Genomic DNA, 19,946 nt, shown 5'->3' on the forward strand with positions numbered 1-19,946 from the left:
TGTATATCTCTTTGGAGAAATATCTATTCAGATCTTTGGCAGATTTTTCCTTATTTTTTTTTCTAGTTTAGTTGTAAGAGTTATTTATATATTCTGAATACTATACCCTTATCAATATATGATATGGAAATATTTTTTCTATGGATTGTCTTTTCACTTTGTTGATAGTGTCCTTTATGCACAAAAGTTTTAAATTTTGAGGAAGTCCAATTTACCTGTTTTTTCTTTGATTGCTTGTGCTTTTTCGGTATCCTGGCTATTTTTGTACATTAATTTTTTCATATAAACTTTGGACCCAGATTATCTTGTTCTAAAACTTTTGTTGGCATTTGTCGAGGGATGGGTTGATTAATTTAGAGAGAGGGACTTTCCTGGTGGTCCAGTGGTTAAGAATTCGCCTTCTGATTCTGGGGACATGAGTTCAATCCCTGGTCAGGAAATTAAGATACCGTGTGCCGTGGGCAACTAAGCCCACACGCCGCAACTACTGAGCCCATGTGCCACAACAAAAGTTCCCGCATGCTGCAACAAATATCCCGCATGCCACAACTAAGACCTGACACAGCCAAATAAATAAATAAATAAAATAAAAATTTTAAAAAAATTTAGAGAGAATCGTGGTCTTCTTAAAAGGGAGATTTTTATCAAAGACCAGGATACACCTTTCCATTTACCCAAGTCCTTTCTGTCTTCTTCAGTAACACTTTAAAGTTTGTTTCACATAGATCTTACACTTTCTATCAAGTTTATTTCTTGGTATTAATCTTTTTTTATTATTGTAAATTAGTCTAATGTTTAGATGCTGACAACTAACAAGAGTGTTTGAAGTATTACGTGAGCTATAGTATTTTCTATGGTCCAAATTCAGGCCAAGTTCAGATCTGCAACCTCAGATCTACTCCAACACTTGGCATTATAGGTAAGGACGCTGAGGTCTAGAGATGCTGAGTGACTTACTCAAGGCTGCACAGCAGGTAGGTAGCAGAGATGGCACTATGGCCCAAGTATTCTGTCTCTCCATTTCGCCTGACTCTGAATCCAGAGCTCTGTCGTCTTACCAACCGCCATAAAACACACGAATCTAGGAAAGCGGCGAATGTTCTTACGTGCCCTGGGAACTTGTAGTTGCCTAGGGATTGACGTCACCAATCAAGATAGGAGTTAGATAAAAATTAGGAAGAAAGGAAAATAAAACAACGGTTAAGTGAGAAAAAAAGCAAAAATTCAGACAGACACACACTCGCCTACATGTGTGCACATACACCGCCGCCCCCCCCACCAAACCCTCAAACCTCCAGAGCTTCCTGCCTGTGAACCGAAAGGAGGAGTATGAGTTTCCTGGCCCTGCTGGCAGGTGCCTTCTCAAAGGCCCCATCGTCCTCCACTTCCTGAGGAGGCTGCAGCCAAAGAGACTGCTTTTCTCTTCTTCTTCCAGTCACGGCTGCCTCGGCCTCTGCCCCCAGGCACCATCCTGGGGAAGGACAAGATGAAGTGGATGGCGCTTGTTACGGTGGCCACCCTGCAGGCACACTTCCCAGTTACAGGTAAGGCCGGATGTATCGGATGTATCGATGGCAAGGAACTTTTTGGAACCCTTTGTGCGTGTGTGTCGGGGGTGGAGGGAGATAGCCGAGGGCTGGTGAGGCGCCAGTGTCTCCTTTAAACCCTGCCCTCCCCAAATCAATGAGCAGCTGAGCGGGGAGGGTCCGGCTTGATGCAGGCATCTGCCTCATTAAAGCCAGGCTGGGCATCAGCTCAGAGCCAGCTGCTCGAAAACACACCTGTGCAAAGTATGGATTTTTCCAGTGACAAAAAGAGAGAGAAAAGTCTGTGGTGGGGAAAGGATGAGGAGAAACTGAGGCAGGCCCCATGTGGACAAGAAGAGAGGGAGTATTTAACAGAAGCTGGGAGGGACCAGAAAATGTCAGCCAGGCCATGTTTCATGCTGAGGCACTTTTCTAGTCTTTATGTATTCTTCTTTCACCCCCTTGCTGGCTCCGTCACTCAGCCCCTTTCCTTCTTCCTTCGCCAACAAAAAACATTGCATTTGTTGTTGGTTAGAGAGGGTCATGGCTGTGGCCCTGGCTGACCTGAAACACCTTGATGGGCCAGAGACTGACTGGGTTAATGAAGGAGGGAAGTGGCCTTCTTCAGGGTCTGTGTCTAGGCTTAGCTCTGACTTGGCTGTCTCTGTACCCTACAGCCAAGGGCTGCCTGATGACACACCCATCCAGGCTCAGTGACTAACCCACCGCCTCTTGCCTCAGGCAGCTCTCTGTCTGAGGCCATAAAGCCAGAGATGCTGACAGAATGTAGGGGACAGATGAGAGGATGTGACTTGTTAAGTAGCCACCACGAGGAACAACCAACCAACAAGAGAACCTACTCCTCACTTCATTCCAGCCCTTAGAGTCCGGCTTTTCTAGAATCCTTTTACCCTTACCGTGTTTTCTAGCTCAGATAATAAGAAGAAGTGAAAAGAAGACAAAATGGACTGCCTCTGGGCATTGGCATCCTGGCATTTTTTCCAAAATATGGGACAAGCTGTATTTGAATCTAAAGAAACCAGGAGAGTGGTCACAAACCAATGTCATTCCTCCACTCGACAGCTCACCTCGGTGTGGGAGGGAGTTTGGCGACAAGGGTGGGAGGGCAGGAAAGGCCATTGGCACTTTTGTTCCTGCCAGGGAACGTGGCACAGCTGCCGCCTAGCACCTCGGGGGTTTCGAGGACTAAGAAATTGCGGGGTTTTCTGTAAGATCACAGCTCTCTTCTCAGAAAAGCCTTCTTGGGTATGAGTCACGCAGTGCCATAGGTAAGAACACCAGGGCGAGCCCAGAGCAGCCCATCCTCGCGTGCAGGGCACAAGAGGACCCAAGATGCCAAAATGGCCTGTGAATTCAATGACTTCAGAGGGAACTGCTGACAGCAGTAGATTCAGACTTTGGGCTTCAGGTTCGGGGGACGGCACTTGGTAGATAATTCTACCATGTGAAGTTTCCTCAGGGGTCTATTTGTGTTGGGTCTTGGGGCCAAGGCTGGGGCAATGGAATTAGATGAGAAAATAAAAGCTGCTTGGGTGCTGGTGGCTGCCAGGAGTGGTAAACAAAACCCCACCCAGAAGACAAGATGGGGGCCATGCCCCATTTCCACAGAAAGAAAAGCCTTAGGTTCATCTTTCAATGCCACTTGCTTTGCTGGTGTGGAGATTGAAATTTCAGCTAATTTTAGATAAGGTTCCTGGACAAAAGTTTTCCAAAGTGTCCTAGCCCTGTTGAGGGAAGGCTGGGGAGGCTTAGAGAGGCCTTTAACACCGAGGGCCATAAATGGCGCCCGTGTTGGCTGAGAAGACACACTCTGTGATTTCCTTTGGAAGAAAGGCTGCTGACTGACGGAATTCGAGTTGAGGTCTTCCCTCTTTTCTTGCTCAGTTAAGTTACTCATCCCCGAACCCTTTTAAAGCATCTTCTTTTTACTAAGACTTTTCCATTTGCACTTTCTTGCAAATGCCCAGATCATTAAGATCACGGCAAATAACGACCCAGTCCGTCTACCTGAGGAGGTCTCCCTGGGTGAGTCTGCCAAGACGGTCAGCCGAGGCTGGAAGAGATTAAGATGGCGTGTCTAATGGCATGGGCAGACTTCTGCCCGCAGAGCCCTCGACTCCTCAGTGCCTCTAACTCCCTGCCTCACAGTGGTCAGTGTGACCTTGGTCCTTCCTTTGTAAGGAAATGCAGCTTTGACACAAAGTCTCAGGAAATGCATGCTCCTAGGTGTCGTGGGAAGAGTCAGGCCAGTCACATTGCTGCCAATTTCCCAGCTGTGCAACCTTAGACAAGTTACTTAACCTCTCTGGGCCTCAGTTTTCTCACCTCTAAAGTAAGAATAACCTTCGTTGCAGAGCTGTGGAAATGAGAAGTAAATGTTATGTGCCTGATATGTACTAAACAATCAATACGTGAAAGTTGTATTAATTATTACATCCTGGCCTGTTTTCTTGTTCTCATTATCCAGGGACAGGAAATGGAAACCCATGTTTAGGATTCTTAATTTGCTCTCGATTGTGTTGTAAAGCAGCACTGGGCACTTCCTCCATCTGTTGAAATGCAGCTCATCCTTCTTTTGGTTTCTGAGCAAAGCTGTAACAGCTCAGGAACATAGCAGTGATCCCTCCCAGTGGTGGGCCCAATTGTGAACAAGCCTCAAAACTTTGCTGGGTCATAGGATGAGCATTACAGCTACCATTTCTATTTTTTTGAGACACTTATTCTGTAAGGGATATTCCCCCAGAGTGAAAACATGACTGACAATACATATAAGTAGTTAGGGGGAGCAAATTAGAGCACAGCCCCCCTGGTCATCACTGGTCAAGGTGGCCATCCAGAATTTGCAGCCAAACGGTTGGTGTGGTGGATGCACAGTGACCAGGGTATTTAAGTGAGCACTCCTCGAAACCAGACCTTTGCTTAAACTGCTTGAAGCTGGGCTTGAGGGAAGCTTTTGTGTGATGCCAGGAAAAGTTTTTCGTCGATGGCGTTTCCACCAATGGTTTATTTTGACCTCTGGTCATCTGGCTCTGCTCATCCAGATGACCTACTTCATTTTCTACCTTGGTGGTTCTCAGATTTGCTGGCCTGTTTACACATCTGCTGCGGCAAAACGTGCCCCAGAAACGGTGCTGGGCAACTCTTGTTTAGGTGAATGACCACTGCTGAATTTATTTTAAAATTCTTTTTATTTTTGCCTTTGTGTTTAAAAAATTAGATTTAATTTTTTACTGGATATACACTTTTACTTTCAAGAATCCCTGGGCACTGTGTTTTGTTTTATTTTGAAGGATTCAGGCACCGTTAGGGAACTGTGTTGCTTTAGAGTTGTCCAAACACACACTCTGTAATCCTTTTTCTCCTGAGCCTTATTTACCTATGGGTCAGCTAACTGATTAAATAAATAGCAACGATAGTTCAAAATAAATTTCTTCTCTGCTTGGGCCAGGGCTAGTTCTTATTAACATTAAAGTGACGGTAGATTTAATCAATTTGAGCAAACATAAAGTCCATTTGGTTAAAAAATAATCAAACTAGTCATTTGATCTGTTAATTGAAACAAAACAGTCAGTTTAGTCACTGCACATACATAGCCATTCCTTCCAGTCTCAAACACAATCTATGTTTTCTGAGGGAAAAGACGCTTCAGTCTTGCTCAGGGTTGTGTCCCAGCACTTAGCATAGTGCCTGGAGCAGAGATCACGCGCAGTAAATATTTGTTGAGTGAATTGAAAGGTGGGTGAATGAAGGAAATCTAGACCTTTCCATGTGATTAAATTCACTTTAATGGTTTATGGAGGGGGGCTGTATATTGGAGTGGCATTATTTGGACCTTTCTTCTAGAGAACTTAGCATTAAACAAAGTACTTTAAAAAAACACAGAAACTAAGCTGGTGGAGGGGACAGGGCAGTTTGAGTAAACAGATGGATTCAAAATGATTTACAAGGACAGTTTCAGACAAAATCCTACCGTTGTTAAAATTTTCTGGTTGGACCGTATGAAATTTCCTATATTCATTTATTTGGGACCTACAAAAATGATAATTTCATATGATTCAACTAACACTATATCTTGAGAATTAGACAAAGAAAGATGCTCATTTTTCTGACGTGGCTTTAACACTAGGGAAAAGCAGAAAATAAAGAAGGCTACCACCGTTGGAGATTAACTAATGAATTAATAAACTAATGAAAGGCACCAAGGAGAAAAATAAGAGTTTGTGGATTATAGCATAAATCGCATTCAATTGCCCAACTGCTTCAAAATATAGAAAGAAAAAAAAGAAAAGCAGGATATCTAATCATTATAGTCCAAATTGGTCTAAGTTACTAAGTAAATATCCCAGCTAGCTATCATTTTTTTTCTCTCTCTTAATTTGAGGTATTTTACCCAAAATATCATAAAATCAGAGGAAGTTATAGATTTAAAAAATATTCCATTCCAGTATTTTTATAAGTGTTTAAATATCTTTATATAGTTGTTATTACAAAAACAATTTCAAGTGCTTTTTTTCCTTAATATTTTATTCTGAGCATCTTTTTTGATACTTAGCCTTCATGATTGTTTCTAATCGCTACGTAAATGTCCATAGTTTATGCATCGTATTTTCTTTACTATTTCATTATTGTTGGATATTTGGGCTGTCTCTAATTTTTGTTATTATAGCTAATGCTGCAAGAAAATCTTTACATCTGTAGCTTTTAAAATTTCTTTTGAATTACTTCCTTGGGCTAATTTCTCCAGGGCTGACAATTAAAGTAATAGGTTAAAGTAAAGGAACATTTCACAGGATACTTTAGACTTCTGTTGAAGTCTAAACAGTTTTTCTGTCAAGGAAAGAGAGTTTTTCCCCTAACTCTCTGACCGTCTGCAAGTGTTTCTTGTCTTTTTTGGAGCAGGCGATAGGGTGGAGGGAGAGAGGAGACCGTGGAACCAGAAAGATCTGGATACAAGTCCTGATCTGTGGCCAGTTGCCTACCTTCGGAGCCCCCTTCTTCCTCTGTGAGATGGCGGTAACCATGTCTACCTCATGCAGAGCACGGTGGAGCGGAGATACTGCTCGGAAGTGCCTACACACCAGAGGTGCTCGAAAAGCAGTAGTCATTATCATGTGTGCCTCAGTTTCCCAACCTACAAAATAAAGGATATCATTTTCCCAGTGGAAGAAAGTGGAAACCCTGGTACTAACATGCTTTCTTTGTCTTCCCTTGTCACTAAATTGCAGTAAACTTGGGCAGGAATCTCTTTATTTTTCGCATCTGTGAAATGAATTGCGTATGGTCTTGTAATTACCAAGTTTTCAAGAACGTTTAAGTTACCTAGCCTCCCACCCCACTGGTATTGGCTCGTAGAATTAGGAACCTAAACTTCATTCTTCCCTGAAGCTCCAAATAAACAATAAACTTAAAACTTAAAAAGAAAATCCGGACTTCCCCCTTACCACAATATTTTTAACTCTCCAGTGGGAGCCTCCGTTGCAAAAAATCCAAGGACGGATTCTAACATTTTCTGCCTTGTCCCTTACGCTTGTGCGTCGGATGCAGATTTATGGCCACACAAGGACTTTGTTGGTGAGCACTGACTTGAAGAGAAAGCAAATTGAGGTCTGAAGCAGCTAAACTGCAGTGGTGGAAATATTAGGAGCTTCCACTGTCCGCTTCGGTTGCCTGTTATGATTTGTGCTACTCAGCAACTAATTTGCAGGCTCAAGGGGAAAAAAATAAATAGAAAGCATTCAAACAAGGACAGGCAGGATCCTCGCTGGTCCAGACCACTGTTCTGTTCGTACAGTCGTCCCTTTATGTTTACAAAATGCTTTCCAGCACCTTCATTCATAACCATTCAATGGCAAGTAGCAGAAAAACTATTGATTTTAAGATTCTCTTTTTATAAACAAAGAAAATGAGGTTCAGAGGTTTGGTGACTCGCTTCAGAGTAGAAGCAGGCTCCGAACACTGTTTCTCTGATCCCTTGTTCAAGGAATGTGCTCTCGAATGTTCTATGCAGCCTGTCTACCAGGCCTGCTGTCAATTTGCAGTATTATACATCAGATGACTGAATTCTGAAGCAGATTTTTGAAGGTATTTCCCCTTAGTAAGCACGTATTATGATTTTCCTCTCAATTTCTGAAGAAATAATTGTTTGGATGCTGAATATTCTCATTTAAATATGTTTTTCTGCTGAGTATGAAGTATTTGGTTGTTAATATAGAATTGCATTTTTCTCTGGCCTATTATTACAGTTCTGAAATCATTTTCTCCCCAATTGGTAAAATCCATATTTTCTGTTTTGCTCTTAATAAAATATACCTATTTTGGAGCTTTTCTTGAGAGGGACCGGCCCCTTTCTGTGCGTGCAGGTACCGCCCCCCGTCCTCTCCCCCGCCAACCACGTTATGCATAGGTGGAACTCAAATGTGTAAATCAAAGTGTAAATTAAATCATATTTGAGAAGACTTGATCCTAAATAGTAGCCGTTAACCAATCTGTTTGGTAAGAATGTATCTTCATACAGGGTGTAAGGTTTTGTGGGGTGAGGTTTTCTGAAAGAATAGCACACTATTACACACAGATGCTGGGTTGAGATTTGTTTTTTTATATAAATCCTCAAGGAGTGGGAGAATTACCTTTAAATGACAAATATCTATAATCAATTCTTAATTTCTTTTTTGTTTTTCATAAATTTTATTTATTTATTTATTTATTTTTGGCTGCGTTGGGTCTTCGTTGCTGCACACGGGCTCTCTCTAGTTGTGGCACGCAGCGGCTACTCTTCGTTGTGTTCTCTTGTTGCGGAGCACAGGCTCTAGGCGTGCGGGCTTCAGTAGTTGTGGCACGTGGGCTCAGTAGTTGTGGCTCGTGGGCTCTAGAGCACAGGCTCAGTAGTTGTGGCACACGGGCTTAGTTGCTCTGCAGCATGTGGGATCTTCCCGGACCAGGGCTCGAACCCGTGTCCCCTGCATTGGCAGGCGGATTCTTAGCCACTGCGCCACCAGGAAAGCCCTCAGTTCTTAATTTCTTATGTCAGATTTTAGCCTTGAGTCCACTTGCATCTGCCTGGACTGAGCCCAGGGAGTGCAAACCCTTTTGCTGTTGACTGGAGCAAAGCAAACCAAGATAAGAAATCTGATGCTCAGGGCAGAAGCATTAAATTGCCAGATTGTGAATATCGGTGGCTCTTAGTGGGGCCGCTCCCCAAGCTGACTGGGAGGAGGGCTGGGAAAGGAGACGTCTCTGAGAGGTTCTCCAGCTATTTGCAGGGCTGCTGGGTTATAGGTGCATTGCCTTTGCCAAACCCTGGATTTGGGGAAGATGGCTCAGAACACAAACCAACACAACTATTTAGGATTAAACAAATCACCACTTCTCTCTGTCGCTGTAGACACTAGAAAGTCAGCTGTGTGTTCCTTCATTTCACCAGGTCCCCAGCATGAGATGTTGCACTGGCTCGAAGCCATCATGTGAATGTCGGCCCTGAGTTAGGCCTGCCTTTTCCTCATGCAGGCTGGGAGTGGCAGTGGAGGTTTGGAGGGAGGAGGTATTACAGGCAGAGTAGAAGAGACAGCCTGGGGGTGGGGCGGGGGCTTTTGATCTGAAGCTGTGGGAGGCAGACTGGCCAGAGCAGCGTGCTCCCAGGAGAAGGCCGCTGAACGGGGGCTGCAGCGTGGGACCAGCCTGTGCCCAGGCCCCGTCCTGTGGGTTATAGCTCGGCGCGGGTATGGCACGCACATGTGCTGGTGTGTGTTTACCTGTGTGCTCTGCGGGGGGTACAGATGCCTGTGCCCCAGTGTGCATGTGAAGGTGTATGTGAGGCTGTGTGTTTGTGCACGTGTTCCAGTGTGTCCCAGCGTGTGGGTGCATTGTGTGTGCGCCTGTTTGTATGCAGATGGACGTGTCTTGAGTCTGCAGGTAAGTCTTTCTGTGTGCACCAGTGAGTGGCTTTCTGTGTATAATGTGTGCATTTAAGAGGAGGATGGTGGCAGCAGGACAGCTCTGTAGAAGGAAGGGCAAACATTGCTTGAGCTTAGAACTGGCAAGCTAGGCAGGAGAATGGCAGGGCTGAGATTTCACTGAGCCCATTCCAGGCATTCTGTGCAGAAGGGAGTCAAGAAAACTTCTGTCCAAGCTAGAATCTCTAGGATCATGGAGAGGTGGGAGCAGCTTCTTCACAGATGCAGAGACGTCTCAGGTCTCCCAACTGCCCTCAGAACTCTGCCATCTCCCAAGTAAGCCTGCTGTCTTTCTTTCTTTCCACCTTCCTCCCAGTTCCCTCTACTTAGAATGCCTACCCTACTCCCACCCTGACCTGTGGAAACCCTGTCTTCCCCTTATAATGACGTCCAGATACCTGGGGATCTCCCAGACCCACTGTTGACATTGTTACCAGTGTTGAGGTGACAAAGGAAGGTGGAAAATTGTTGTTCTCATAACTCAAGGTTAAAAACCCAACACAAATAGTTCCCTACGGTGAGCGCTTCTCAGAGTGGAGGCCCAGCACACAGAGTTTCAGGAACACGTACCCGTCAGCAGAAAATGTCACCAGCTCCCCAAATTCTCACCAGTTCTTCCCACGGTGGCCATCCTCTGAGTTTTGACTACAAGAGTCAAAATACATTTGATGCTTTTCTTTCTTCCTGCCCTCAGAATAGATAAGCAATTCAATAAGGTGGCTTGTGGTGACCTACTCTGGCTGTCGAGAGTTGGTATCGCCAGACTGATAGTTATTTTTAATATCTGGTTATTCAAACCATCTGAATGGCACATTTGCCCACAAGGACCGCCTTGCTCCTCTGTTGGGAAAGAGAGCGTGGAACTGGAAGGAAAAGGGAGGAGGTGCCTGGCAGAAAATGGTGCAAATGGCACATTTTTAGGCCTTACAGACCTTTCTAAGGCGACGAGAATTTAATTCTGTGTCCTGTCTTTTCTTCGCAACACCCAGTTGAAAATATGAATTAAAAAAAAAAAGTTTGCTGCTTTAAAATACTTCTTGATCTGCCGCTCTTGCTAAAGTACTTAGAATTATACATATCTTAGCACCATGGCCACGATCCAAAGGAACCAGCACAACTGAGAAAACTGTTCATTGGTGGTCCGAGCGCTGAACATTTTGAGAAGTGGGGCACACTCACAGACTGTGTGGTGATGAGAGACCCACAAACCAAACATCCCAGGGCCTTTGGTTTTGTGACCTACTCTTGTAGTCGCACGAGGTGGATGCGGCAAGGTGTGCTGGACCACACAAGGCTGATGTGTGTGTGGTGAAGCCAAAGAGAGCTCTTTCTAGAGACGCTTCTGTAGAGTCCATCTAACAGTGAAGAAAATTGGTCTTGGTGGTATTAAAGAAGATACAGAAGAATTTAATTCGAAAGACTACTTTGAAAAGTATAGCAAGATTGAAATCATAGACGTTATGGAAGACAGGCAGAGTGGAAAAAAAGAGAAAATCTGCTTTTGTGATTTTTGGTGATCATGATACAGTTGATAAAAACTGTTGTTCAGAAACACCACACTCTCAATGGGCCTAACTGTGAAGTGAAAAAGACCTTTTCTAAGCAAGAAGTGTGGTCTGTGGGATGGCAAAGAGGTGGATGTGGCAACTTTATGGGTCACGGAGGACACGTTGGCTGAAGAGGAGCCTGTAGTTGTGGAGGTAGGTGGTGGCAGCAGGATGACGGTGGATATCATGGATCTGGAGGTGATGGTGGCAACTATTGTGATGGTCCTGGTTATAGCCTTAGAGGAGGCTAACGTGGTGGTGGACCAGGATATGCAAACCAAGGTGGTAGAAATGCTAGCGGTGGCAGAGGATATGATGATTATAATGAAGGAGGACATTTTGGTGGTGGTAACTATGGTAGTGGAGGATACTATAATGATTTTGGAAATTATAGTGAACAACAGTAATCAAATTATGGGCCCATGAAGGGGGGCAGTTTTGGTGGAAGAAGCTTGAGCAGTCCCTGTGTTGGTGGTTATGGATCTGGTAGTGGAGGGGTGGGCATGGAATCAGAAGGTTCTAAAAACTCAGCAGAAAAGCGTTGAAGTTCTCAGCAGGAGAGGGTGAGGAGTCGTCAGGAAAGCTGCAGGTTGCTGTGAGGCAGTCGTCCCAAGTGCATTAGAGGAACTGTAAAAGTGTGCTAGAGAAGGAACAAGCATCTGTAGTCAGAAAAGTTATCGCAGCTTAAACAGGAAAACTTCTTGTTCAGGACTGTCATAGCCACAATTTGCAAAAAGTGTAGCTATTGATTACTGCAATGTAGTGTCAATTAGATGTACATTCCTGAGGTCTTTCAAGTCTTTTAGATTTGTCTTTTTCATTTCCTTACATCAGGTATATTATCTTGTAAATTGTGATAGTGGTAGCAGGAATAAAAATTAAGGAATTTTTAACTTAAACAAAAATAAAACAAGTCATCTGGTAAACCACTTGGTTTATCAATGAGTAAATATTTACCAAGCACTTCTCTTGTGCCCCAAGGAGAACAAACAATTCTGTAGATGGTTGGCCCAACCAGTGCACTGATGAGGCCAGTGTCTTGGAGATGGATGTTGAGTGATTGAGAGCCCACAGGTAAAAGAAAGCTTCCCTAGTTCTGTAGGTCGTGTTCTCAGGTTTTATGAAAAAGTCTTAATTTCCCTACAGGCTTGCTTCTTTATGGTCTGGTCTAATTTTCATCGTTTTGTGAGCCTGTGCTAATTTCCATGCTGAGTTTAGTAGCAAAGGAGGCGTATATCAGGAGATACCAACCAAGACTATTTTGAACTAGGCTAGAGAGCTTCAGAAATTCCCCCCTTTGATTTCTTCAGATTAGAGAGAAATCTTTGTCTTTTCTCCCACTTCACTATCAATGCTTCAAAACCCAGACCTATATAAAATACACAAATGCTTTCTGGACAAAATGAATCTTGTCTGTTTTCTTTGGATTTCGGTGGGAACAATAAAGATTGAGCTACAAAAGGTTGGCAAAGAGGCTTATTATTTTTCTTTCTATTAAGTGTAGAGGCTTCAAAAGAACAGCTCAGAAAGTCAGATAATTGTATCCACCGCAGCTCACCCATCCATCTCCCTGCTGACCTGGCCTGTGAAATCCCCTTTAAAAACTTGGCCAGCTCTCACCTGCCCATTGCAAATGCTGTATTGTTAAATGTTCCCATCCATAATTCCACAAGGGAGGCCGCTATAAAGCAATTCCTTCCATTTCAACAGAGTATCTCGTCAGGAGTAGCTCTCTGGGGTGAGGGGAAGGGTGCCTCTAATTTTCAAAGCTTTGTTATTTCATCTTGGAGAGGGAGGTACTTGGAAACCAAAAACGGATTGTGAATCAAGTTATAATCACAAACTCTTGCAATCCAAAATGGCCAGTGGGGAGGATGTGAAAGGGAAGGTTTGGAGAGCAGTTTTTTATATTCATGACAATTTCTTGATTTCTTTAGTTTGGAAGAAACACATCTGTTTGTTTCTAGCTATGGCTGTAAACAGAAAGCCTCAGACTCAAAGCCGATCTAATTGCTGGTTGGTTTCAGACCATAGCTTCCTCAGAAAATTCCTGTCAGCCGTTTTGAAGAGCACAAAATGGCTCCTCTGTGCCAAGGGATAAACAGAGGATTTGGCTGCTGCGGGATTTAAAAATTTGGGGTGGAATATTTTGCAGCAGCATTCAAGCCTGGAGTAATTTCAACTTAAAAAAGAAAGAAATCTAACCTCAAAACTGGCTAATCATCTCAGATTCAGTGCAGAATGATCACCCAAGGAAGCAGGTATTGTGCCACTGGGTCCTCTCTAGGGAGTCCTCTCTATCGTCCTGGATGCTTTCCGCGTAGAGTTCCTTCAAACCCATGGTCTTTCTCCAAGTTTGACCCTATGACATTATCTTTCTCTCCCATCACCTTCATTCCTTTTCCCTGATGGTTTTTAAAAAATCCTTTCCAAGGGAATATACAAATCACATGTAATGGGGTTTTGAATTACGTAAATTCAAACTAATGTAATACTTAAAAACTTAATAAGGTCTCAATTTATGTGCACTATTTACCATAATGTGACTCTGATTTTGTATTTATTCCTGTGAGAAATTAACTTGAATTTTGCAGAATCATCAGGAATGCACCTCTCATGTAGTGTAACTACTTTGTAATCAGAAGGGGCCTGTGGTAATATTGTGATTAGCAGAGGTGGGCATGGGGGATGCTGTCAGTGAGTTGTACTTTCAGTGATAAGAACAGTAGATGGAGCCTCTTGGGAAAGATTTTCTGTGACCCAAAGATGTTCTGTGACCTTGCCCTGGTGTGACAGAATCACGGAATATATGAGCTGGAAAGGATAGACACCTTCAAGTTTTACTTCTGGATTTTACCAGGGAAGAAATGGTGGTCCAAGAGATCAATAAATCAGCCAAATGTCATGTAGCAGAGTCAGCTCTTGAACCCAGGACTTTTGATGCTCGCTCCAGCTATCGTTCCTCTGGGCCGCCAGGCTGCCCTGTTGTAAAGGAATGGTGTTTCCTGAGCTGGGCACTTGGGTCTCAGGTGTGTGGAACGAGGCCTCACATTGGAATGGCAACTGCAAGAGGGCTGCGGCTGGCTGGACCATGTTAGTTCATCCTAGCCATGAGGCCCTGACGGTGGCAGACTGGCCACTTCCATGAGCAGGGGGACAGCCTTCAACTATTTCAGGAGGTGCAAAAAAGCACTGGGTCATCCCTACCGTGAGGAAACCCCGGATAGGGACAGTTGATGCTGCAGGGGAGCCTCATTTGATCAAGTTCCCATTGTTTTTAAGTTTTTTGCCCGTTAATGCCACAGGCCCTGACCTGCCCACCTACAAGACAACAGGCTGTCTGAGGGCCTTGGTTCACAGGACTACTCTCCTGCAGCCTCTGGGAGAAAATAAAGTCAGCACTCCTCCCAGAATCCTGTCAGGAGCAAGGCAGACAGTGGACAGGCAAAAAGAAAGCTAAACACACACACACACACACACACACACACACACACACACACACACACACACACACAGAGCCAGAGTGCCTTTTATTGGTATAAAATAAAAGTTAAATGAATGAACAAGTGACCCAAATTCCGTATATTATTAGTACATATAGGTTCAGAAAATGCCTTATGTATGTAAATTATGCCTCAACAAAACTACTTTTTTTTTTTTTTTTTTTTTTTGCGGTACGCGGGCCTCTCACTGTTGTGGCCTCTCCCGTTGCAGAGCACAGGCTCCGGACGCGCAGGCTCAGCGGCCATGGCTCATGGGCCCAGCCGCCCTGCGGCATGGGGGATCTTCCCGGACCGGGGCACGAACCCATGTCCCCTGCATCGGCAGGCGGACTCTCAACCACTGCGCCACCAGGGAAGCCCCAAAACTGCTTTTTATAAAAGAAAATATCAGCCACATACAAGGGGACCTTCCCCTGCTAGATGAGGCCCTTGGAAAGTTTTGTGGAAGAGAATATTATAACAACACTTAAAATATACTTAGGAGAGGGCTTCCCTGGTGGCGCAGTGGTTTAGAGTCTATCTGCCGATGCAGGGGACATGGGTTCATGCCCCGGTCCGGGAGGATCCCACATGCCGCAGAGCGGCTAGGCCCGTGAGCCATGGCCACTGAGCCTGTGCTCCGCAACGGAAGAGGCCACAACAGTGAGAGGCCCACGTACCACAAAAAAAAAAAAAAGAAAAAAAAAATATATATATACACTTAGGAGAGTGTTATTGAATCATTTAGTAATGCAAGCGTTCATTTTCTAATTTAGCTATTTTCATGAGTGTGAATTTTCACTTATTGGATTATCATAGCATAGACAGACACGTTTAATTTTCTTAAGGAGGGATGTGCCCAGATTTTCCTGACAGTTGTTCACCAATGGACCACCTCCCTGGGGTGAGCAGGATTGACCCCTTGGATTTGGAAGAATTTCCTTTTAAGAGCTTTCTGTGATGCGGCTCTACCTGGGTGTCTCACCTCTCTGCCTGGCACCCCATTCATGATTAAGAGAGACAGATAAATTACCTCTTTGGGGCTTCTGTGGTGGCAGAGTGGTTGAGAGTCCACCTGCCGATGCAGGGCACACAGGTTCGTGCTCCGGTCTGGGAGGATCCCACATGCCGCGGAGCGGCTGGGCCCGTGAGCCGTGGCCGCTGAGCCTGCGCGTCCGGAGCCTGTGCTCCGCAACGGGAGAGGCCACAACAGCGAGAGGCCCGTGTACCGCAAAAAAAAAAAAAGAAAAATTACCTCTTTGTGCAGATAAATCAATGGCATCTTAAACATCTCTGCTGTGACTGCCCCGGAGCCATGGTGACCACAAGGACAGTGACCCACTGAGCCAATGCGCGGGCAGCCAAACTCACCTCTATTCATGACAGGGCATCTGTTAGGTTAATGTAGCTGGAGAGCGAAGACTAAAACCAGTGAGAGAAAAATCAGGTAATCTTTCTATGAGTGAAGAGGGTATTTTTTTTTTAATTTTTTTATTTTTTTTGCGGTACGCGGGCCTCTCCTGTTGTGGAGTACATGCTCTGGACGCGCAGGCTCAGCGGCCATGGCTCACGGGCCCGGCCGCTCCGCAGCATGCGGGATCCTCCCGGACCGGGGCACGAACCCGTGTCCCCTGCATCGGCAGGCGGACTCTCAACCACTGTGCCACCAGGGAAGCCCAAGAGGGTATGTTTTAACGATACATTTCCTTGTCAGAAATATTATCAGAGGTAGAAATAAAATGCAGAACATAGCCGTGCCTTAGTTCATCCTAAATGTATTTTCTGAGGAAGCACTATTACACGTCGGTGCTGCACCGTGATAAATCCCAGTTGCTGTGCTTGGAGACCTCACAGTTTCGAGGTCTGATAGATGTATCCGAATAGTCTGGTAAAGTGATATGAGCTGCAGTAACAGTTAACACTTGTTGAGAGGAGCTTGTTTTCTGTGTTGTTTACATGCGTTAGGTCAGCTAATCCTGTGGGACTTTTATTGGTGTCCTCATTATGCAGGTGGGGAGCTGAGGCCCAGGGGTGCAAAGCTAGCAGAGCTGGACTTTGGCCCCAGTCAACCTGGCCCCCACTGTGAAACACATTGCCTCTGGGTGCGGGATAAGAACCTACGTTTGTCATAAACTTAGAGGGAGGAGTTGAGGTTTGTTTGCCACAAAAAGTTGGAAAAGGGCAGATCTGGTGTTAGGAACAGGATGTCCTACCTCAGGAAATCAGGAAACACTAGCTAGGGTTCTTAGTAGTCCCCTGCCCATCCCTGGAAACTCATTCCCCACCCTCAGGATGGTTCTGGGATGAGAGCCTGAGGGCACCTTCCACTCATGGCCCTTGGGACTGAGACACGTAGCCCACCCCCACCCCAGGCCCAGTACTGACTTGCCTCCCTGGGACCAGCTGCTCACATGAACCAACCTTCCTCATCTAAAGGAGCTGACTCCTAAAGGCCTTGTTCACTGAAGTTTATAACAAAGGGATTGTTTCCCAAACTGTGTTCTGCAAGATAGGAATGCTGTACCACAGAAAGAGGGGACAGGAGTATTGGAAACGCTAGTCTGAGCGAACTTAAAGAAGGTTTTGTTTGTTGTTGTTTCACTGCAGGACTTGTCAGAACCTTCTCTCTGCAAATGTGCCTTACACATACATCCCCAGGAGGAAGAGAGGGAGATACAGCATGCAGTGCTGTGCTAATTGATTTGACCCCATTTGGCATTTATTTTTTCAGGGAACCCCTATTAAATGGCCTACAGAATACAGATCGCGACAAGCTCAATGGAGGACTATATTGAGTGGTTCAAAATGTGAGGGCTATCAGAAAGCTAGGCTGGAGGAGTAAAGGGATGCACTTTGGGGTCAAAGGATTTGAGTGGGTAGGACTTAATGCAAAGCAGAGGAGAGGAAGACACCCCAGGAAAGGGAAGCATCTATCAAAGGCATGACAGCAGCATGAGTGCAAATGCCCAGGTAAGGGCTTAGAAGCTCTGTCCCTTTTGAGCAGCTCTCGTGCCCTACTCACACCTCCATGGCAATCAGGACAGGCAAATGATCAGGGGGACATTTTGGGGCACTGATTGGCAGGATTGTTCCAATGAAAAGAGGGGCCAATGATACTTTACTCTTCTTACATAACCTGTGTATTAAATTCTGCAACAGAAACTCCCAACAGCACAGGAAAGTTTAGCACGTCCTTTGTAGTGGGTGGTGCCTGTTCATACCGCATTGGCCTCCCCCTCAGCACCTGGCCTGCCTTCCAGCTGTTGCCATCTGCACCTCTTGGCCCGAGGCCTAGCTCTGGCCCTGGAGTCTGCTCCACCCTGTGCACCTACAGGCTGCCAGTGCAGGAGAATTAATGCCCTGCTGGAGCAGCCCTCAGCCAGTGACTGAATTCTGACCCAAAAGGCTTTGCTGTCACGTGTGGTAACTCTGCACTCCCTGTTCCATGTTGTGTCGTCGAATTTGCCAGCATGATGAAGCCCTGTTGTTAACAGGGGTAACTAGCCAATAAGGCTTCCTTTATTGAGTTCCTTCCTTTTCCTGCCAGACTCCCGCACGTATTTGCAATATCCATTTCCTAGGGCTGCTGTAACCAAGTACCACAAACTGGTTGGCTTAAAAAGCAGATATTGATTCTCTCACAGTTCTGGAGGGTAGAAGTCCAAAATGTTAAGCGGGGTTGGTTCCTTCTGAGAGAGACTCTGTTCCATGCCTCTCCCCTAGCTTCTGGCTGTTTCCTGGCAATTTTTGGCACTCCTTGGCTTGTAGATTCATCACCCTGATCTCTCTCTCCATCTCCACACGACCCAGTCTGTCTTTGTGTCCAAACATCCCCTTTTTATAAGGACACAGTCCTATAGGATTAGAGCCCACTCCAGTGACCTCATCTTAACTCGAGCATCTGCCAACACGTTATTTCCAAATAAGATCACATTCACAGGTACGGGGTAGGGGGAGGGGGGTTAGGACTTGAACAGTCTTTTGCAGGGGACAGTTCAGTCCATAACACCTACCAATGCTTCCTTGGAACATCTCCCAAATAAAGTGTCTGTATTCCAATCTCTGTCTCAGGGTCTGCTTCTGGAAGAACCCAAACTAAGACACCCTTTTGAAAACGGTACCTCAGGGGTATAGAGAGATTGTGAAACTTCCCAAGCACCATGTAACAAGTCCCTTGCTGTAATTATGATTTGAGTCATCATTTTAATTTCTTACCTAAATACAAGAAGATACTTCTCAACCTCTCCTAAGACTATCTGGAAGAGTTGTTTCTATGATGGCTCGATTTATTTGTTTTGAACACTGATTGTCATTCTCCATGATGTGGCTCAATCATGGAGGAAGGGAAAGAGACATGTTAAATGCACCGAGGTCTTTGCCATTAGGTATCTCTAAGGGAAAGACACTTCTAGCTCAAGGCATAGGTGTTCGTTTCCAGGCTGGTTGACTGTCAAGCTCCTGCTGAAGTGACTGGTGTAGATGCAGGCTGTGGGGTTGCTGAGCCAACTTGGTCCCCTCCCTCCCTCCGGAAGATGGAATAAACATGTCAGAGAGTAGGGTGCTTCCCATCTCAGGAGCACCGGGGTTGCCCTTTAGAAAAACATTGCCAGCACATTCTGCAATCTCGAAATGAATCTGAATGGTAATTCAAGAGGCAGGGCTTTTGAGACAGTTCTTCTACCTGCTCCAGACCCTCCTTTCCCAAGCTCCATCTTGACTCCACATAGCAGTGGTCTGGATGGCAGAGGGACCCTGACATCCCTCAGGAGGAAGGGCTAGGGTGGCAGCTGTGGCTGGCACCTCCTGCCTTCTGTGTGGTCTCCTTGGCTGGTGAAGGAAGAACAGATGAATTTGTGTTTCCAGGTAACAGCTGCCGGGGGCCCCAGCTGTGAGGCAGGGTGGTTCCAGTTCAGTTCTGAGTCAAGAAATGCTTCAAACATGTTCTTCTTGGCAAGAGTCACAAGGAATTGGCCATTTCTCTGTAGCTTTCTGCAGTCCATGAGCATTTGAGAAACTGGATGAGGGCCCTGACTGCAAGGAAAGGCCTTGTGAGTGTGTTTTAGTTAAGAATGAATTTTGACTCTAGCGAGACATGCTTGTTTACAAACACAGGTATGTAGACCAGGACTAGGGATGACCTTGATTTTCTCTGCTGTTGCAAGAAGATTGTGTGTGTGTTGTGTGTGTGTGTGTGTGTGTGAGAGAGAGAGAGAGAGAGAGAGAGAGGGAATTAGGAGGTAGGAAAGGGACAAGAAAATGTATTAAAAGGATATTCAGGGCTTCCCTGGTGGCACAGTGGTTGATAGTCCGCCTGCCGATGCAGGGGACACGGGTTTGTGCCCCAGTCCGGGAAGATCCCACACGCCACGGAGCGGCTGGGCCCGTGAGCCATGGCCACTGAGCCTGTGCGTCCGGAGCCTG

At 45.4% G+C, this 19,946-nt stretch overlaps 1 protein-coding gene and 1 pseudogene across 1 annotated transcript in view; both read left to right on the plus strand.

The window, feature by feature from the left end:
* Positions 1–1,333: 1,333 nt before the first annotated feature.
* Positions 1,334–19,946, plus strand: part of CD247 (CD247 molecule) — a 78,440-nt gene continuing 59,827 nt past the window's right edge. Inside the window, exon 1 of the mRNA XM_012533031.3 lies at positions 1,334–1,544. Within this exon, the coding sequence (XP_012388485.1) occupies positions 1,487–1,544 (58 nt within the window). The 5' untranslated portion in view covers positions 1,334–1,486. The remainder of the gene's footprint in view (positions 1,545–19,946) is intronic.
* Positions 8,371–19,933, plus strand: LOC117201270 (heterogeneous nuclear ribonucleoprotein A3-like; annotated as a pseudogene).

The sequence above is a fragment of the Orcinus orca genome, chromosome 1 (genome assembly GCF_937001465.1).
Source record: "Orcinus orca chromosome 1, mOrcOrc1.1, whole genome shotgun sequence".
NCBI lineage: Eukaryota > Metazoa > Chordata > Mammalia > Artiodactyla > Delphinidae > Orcinus > Orcinus orca.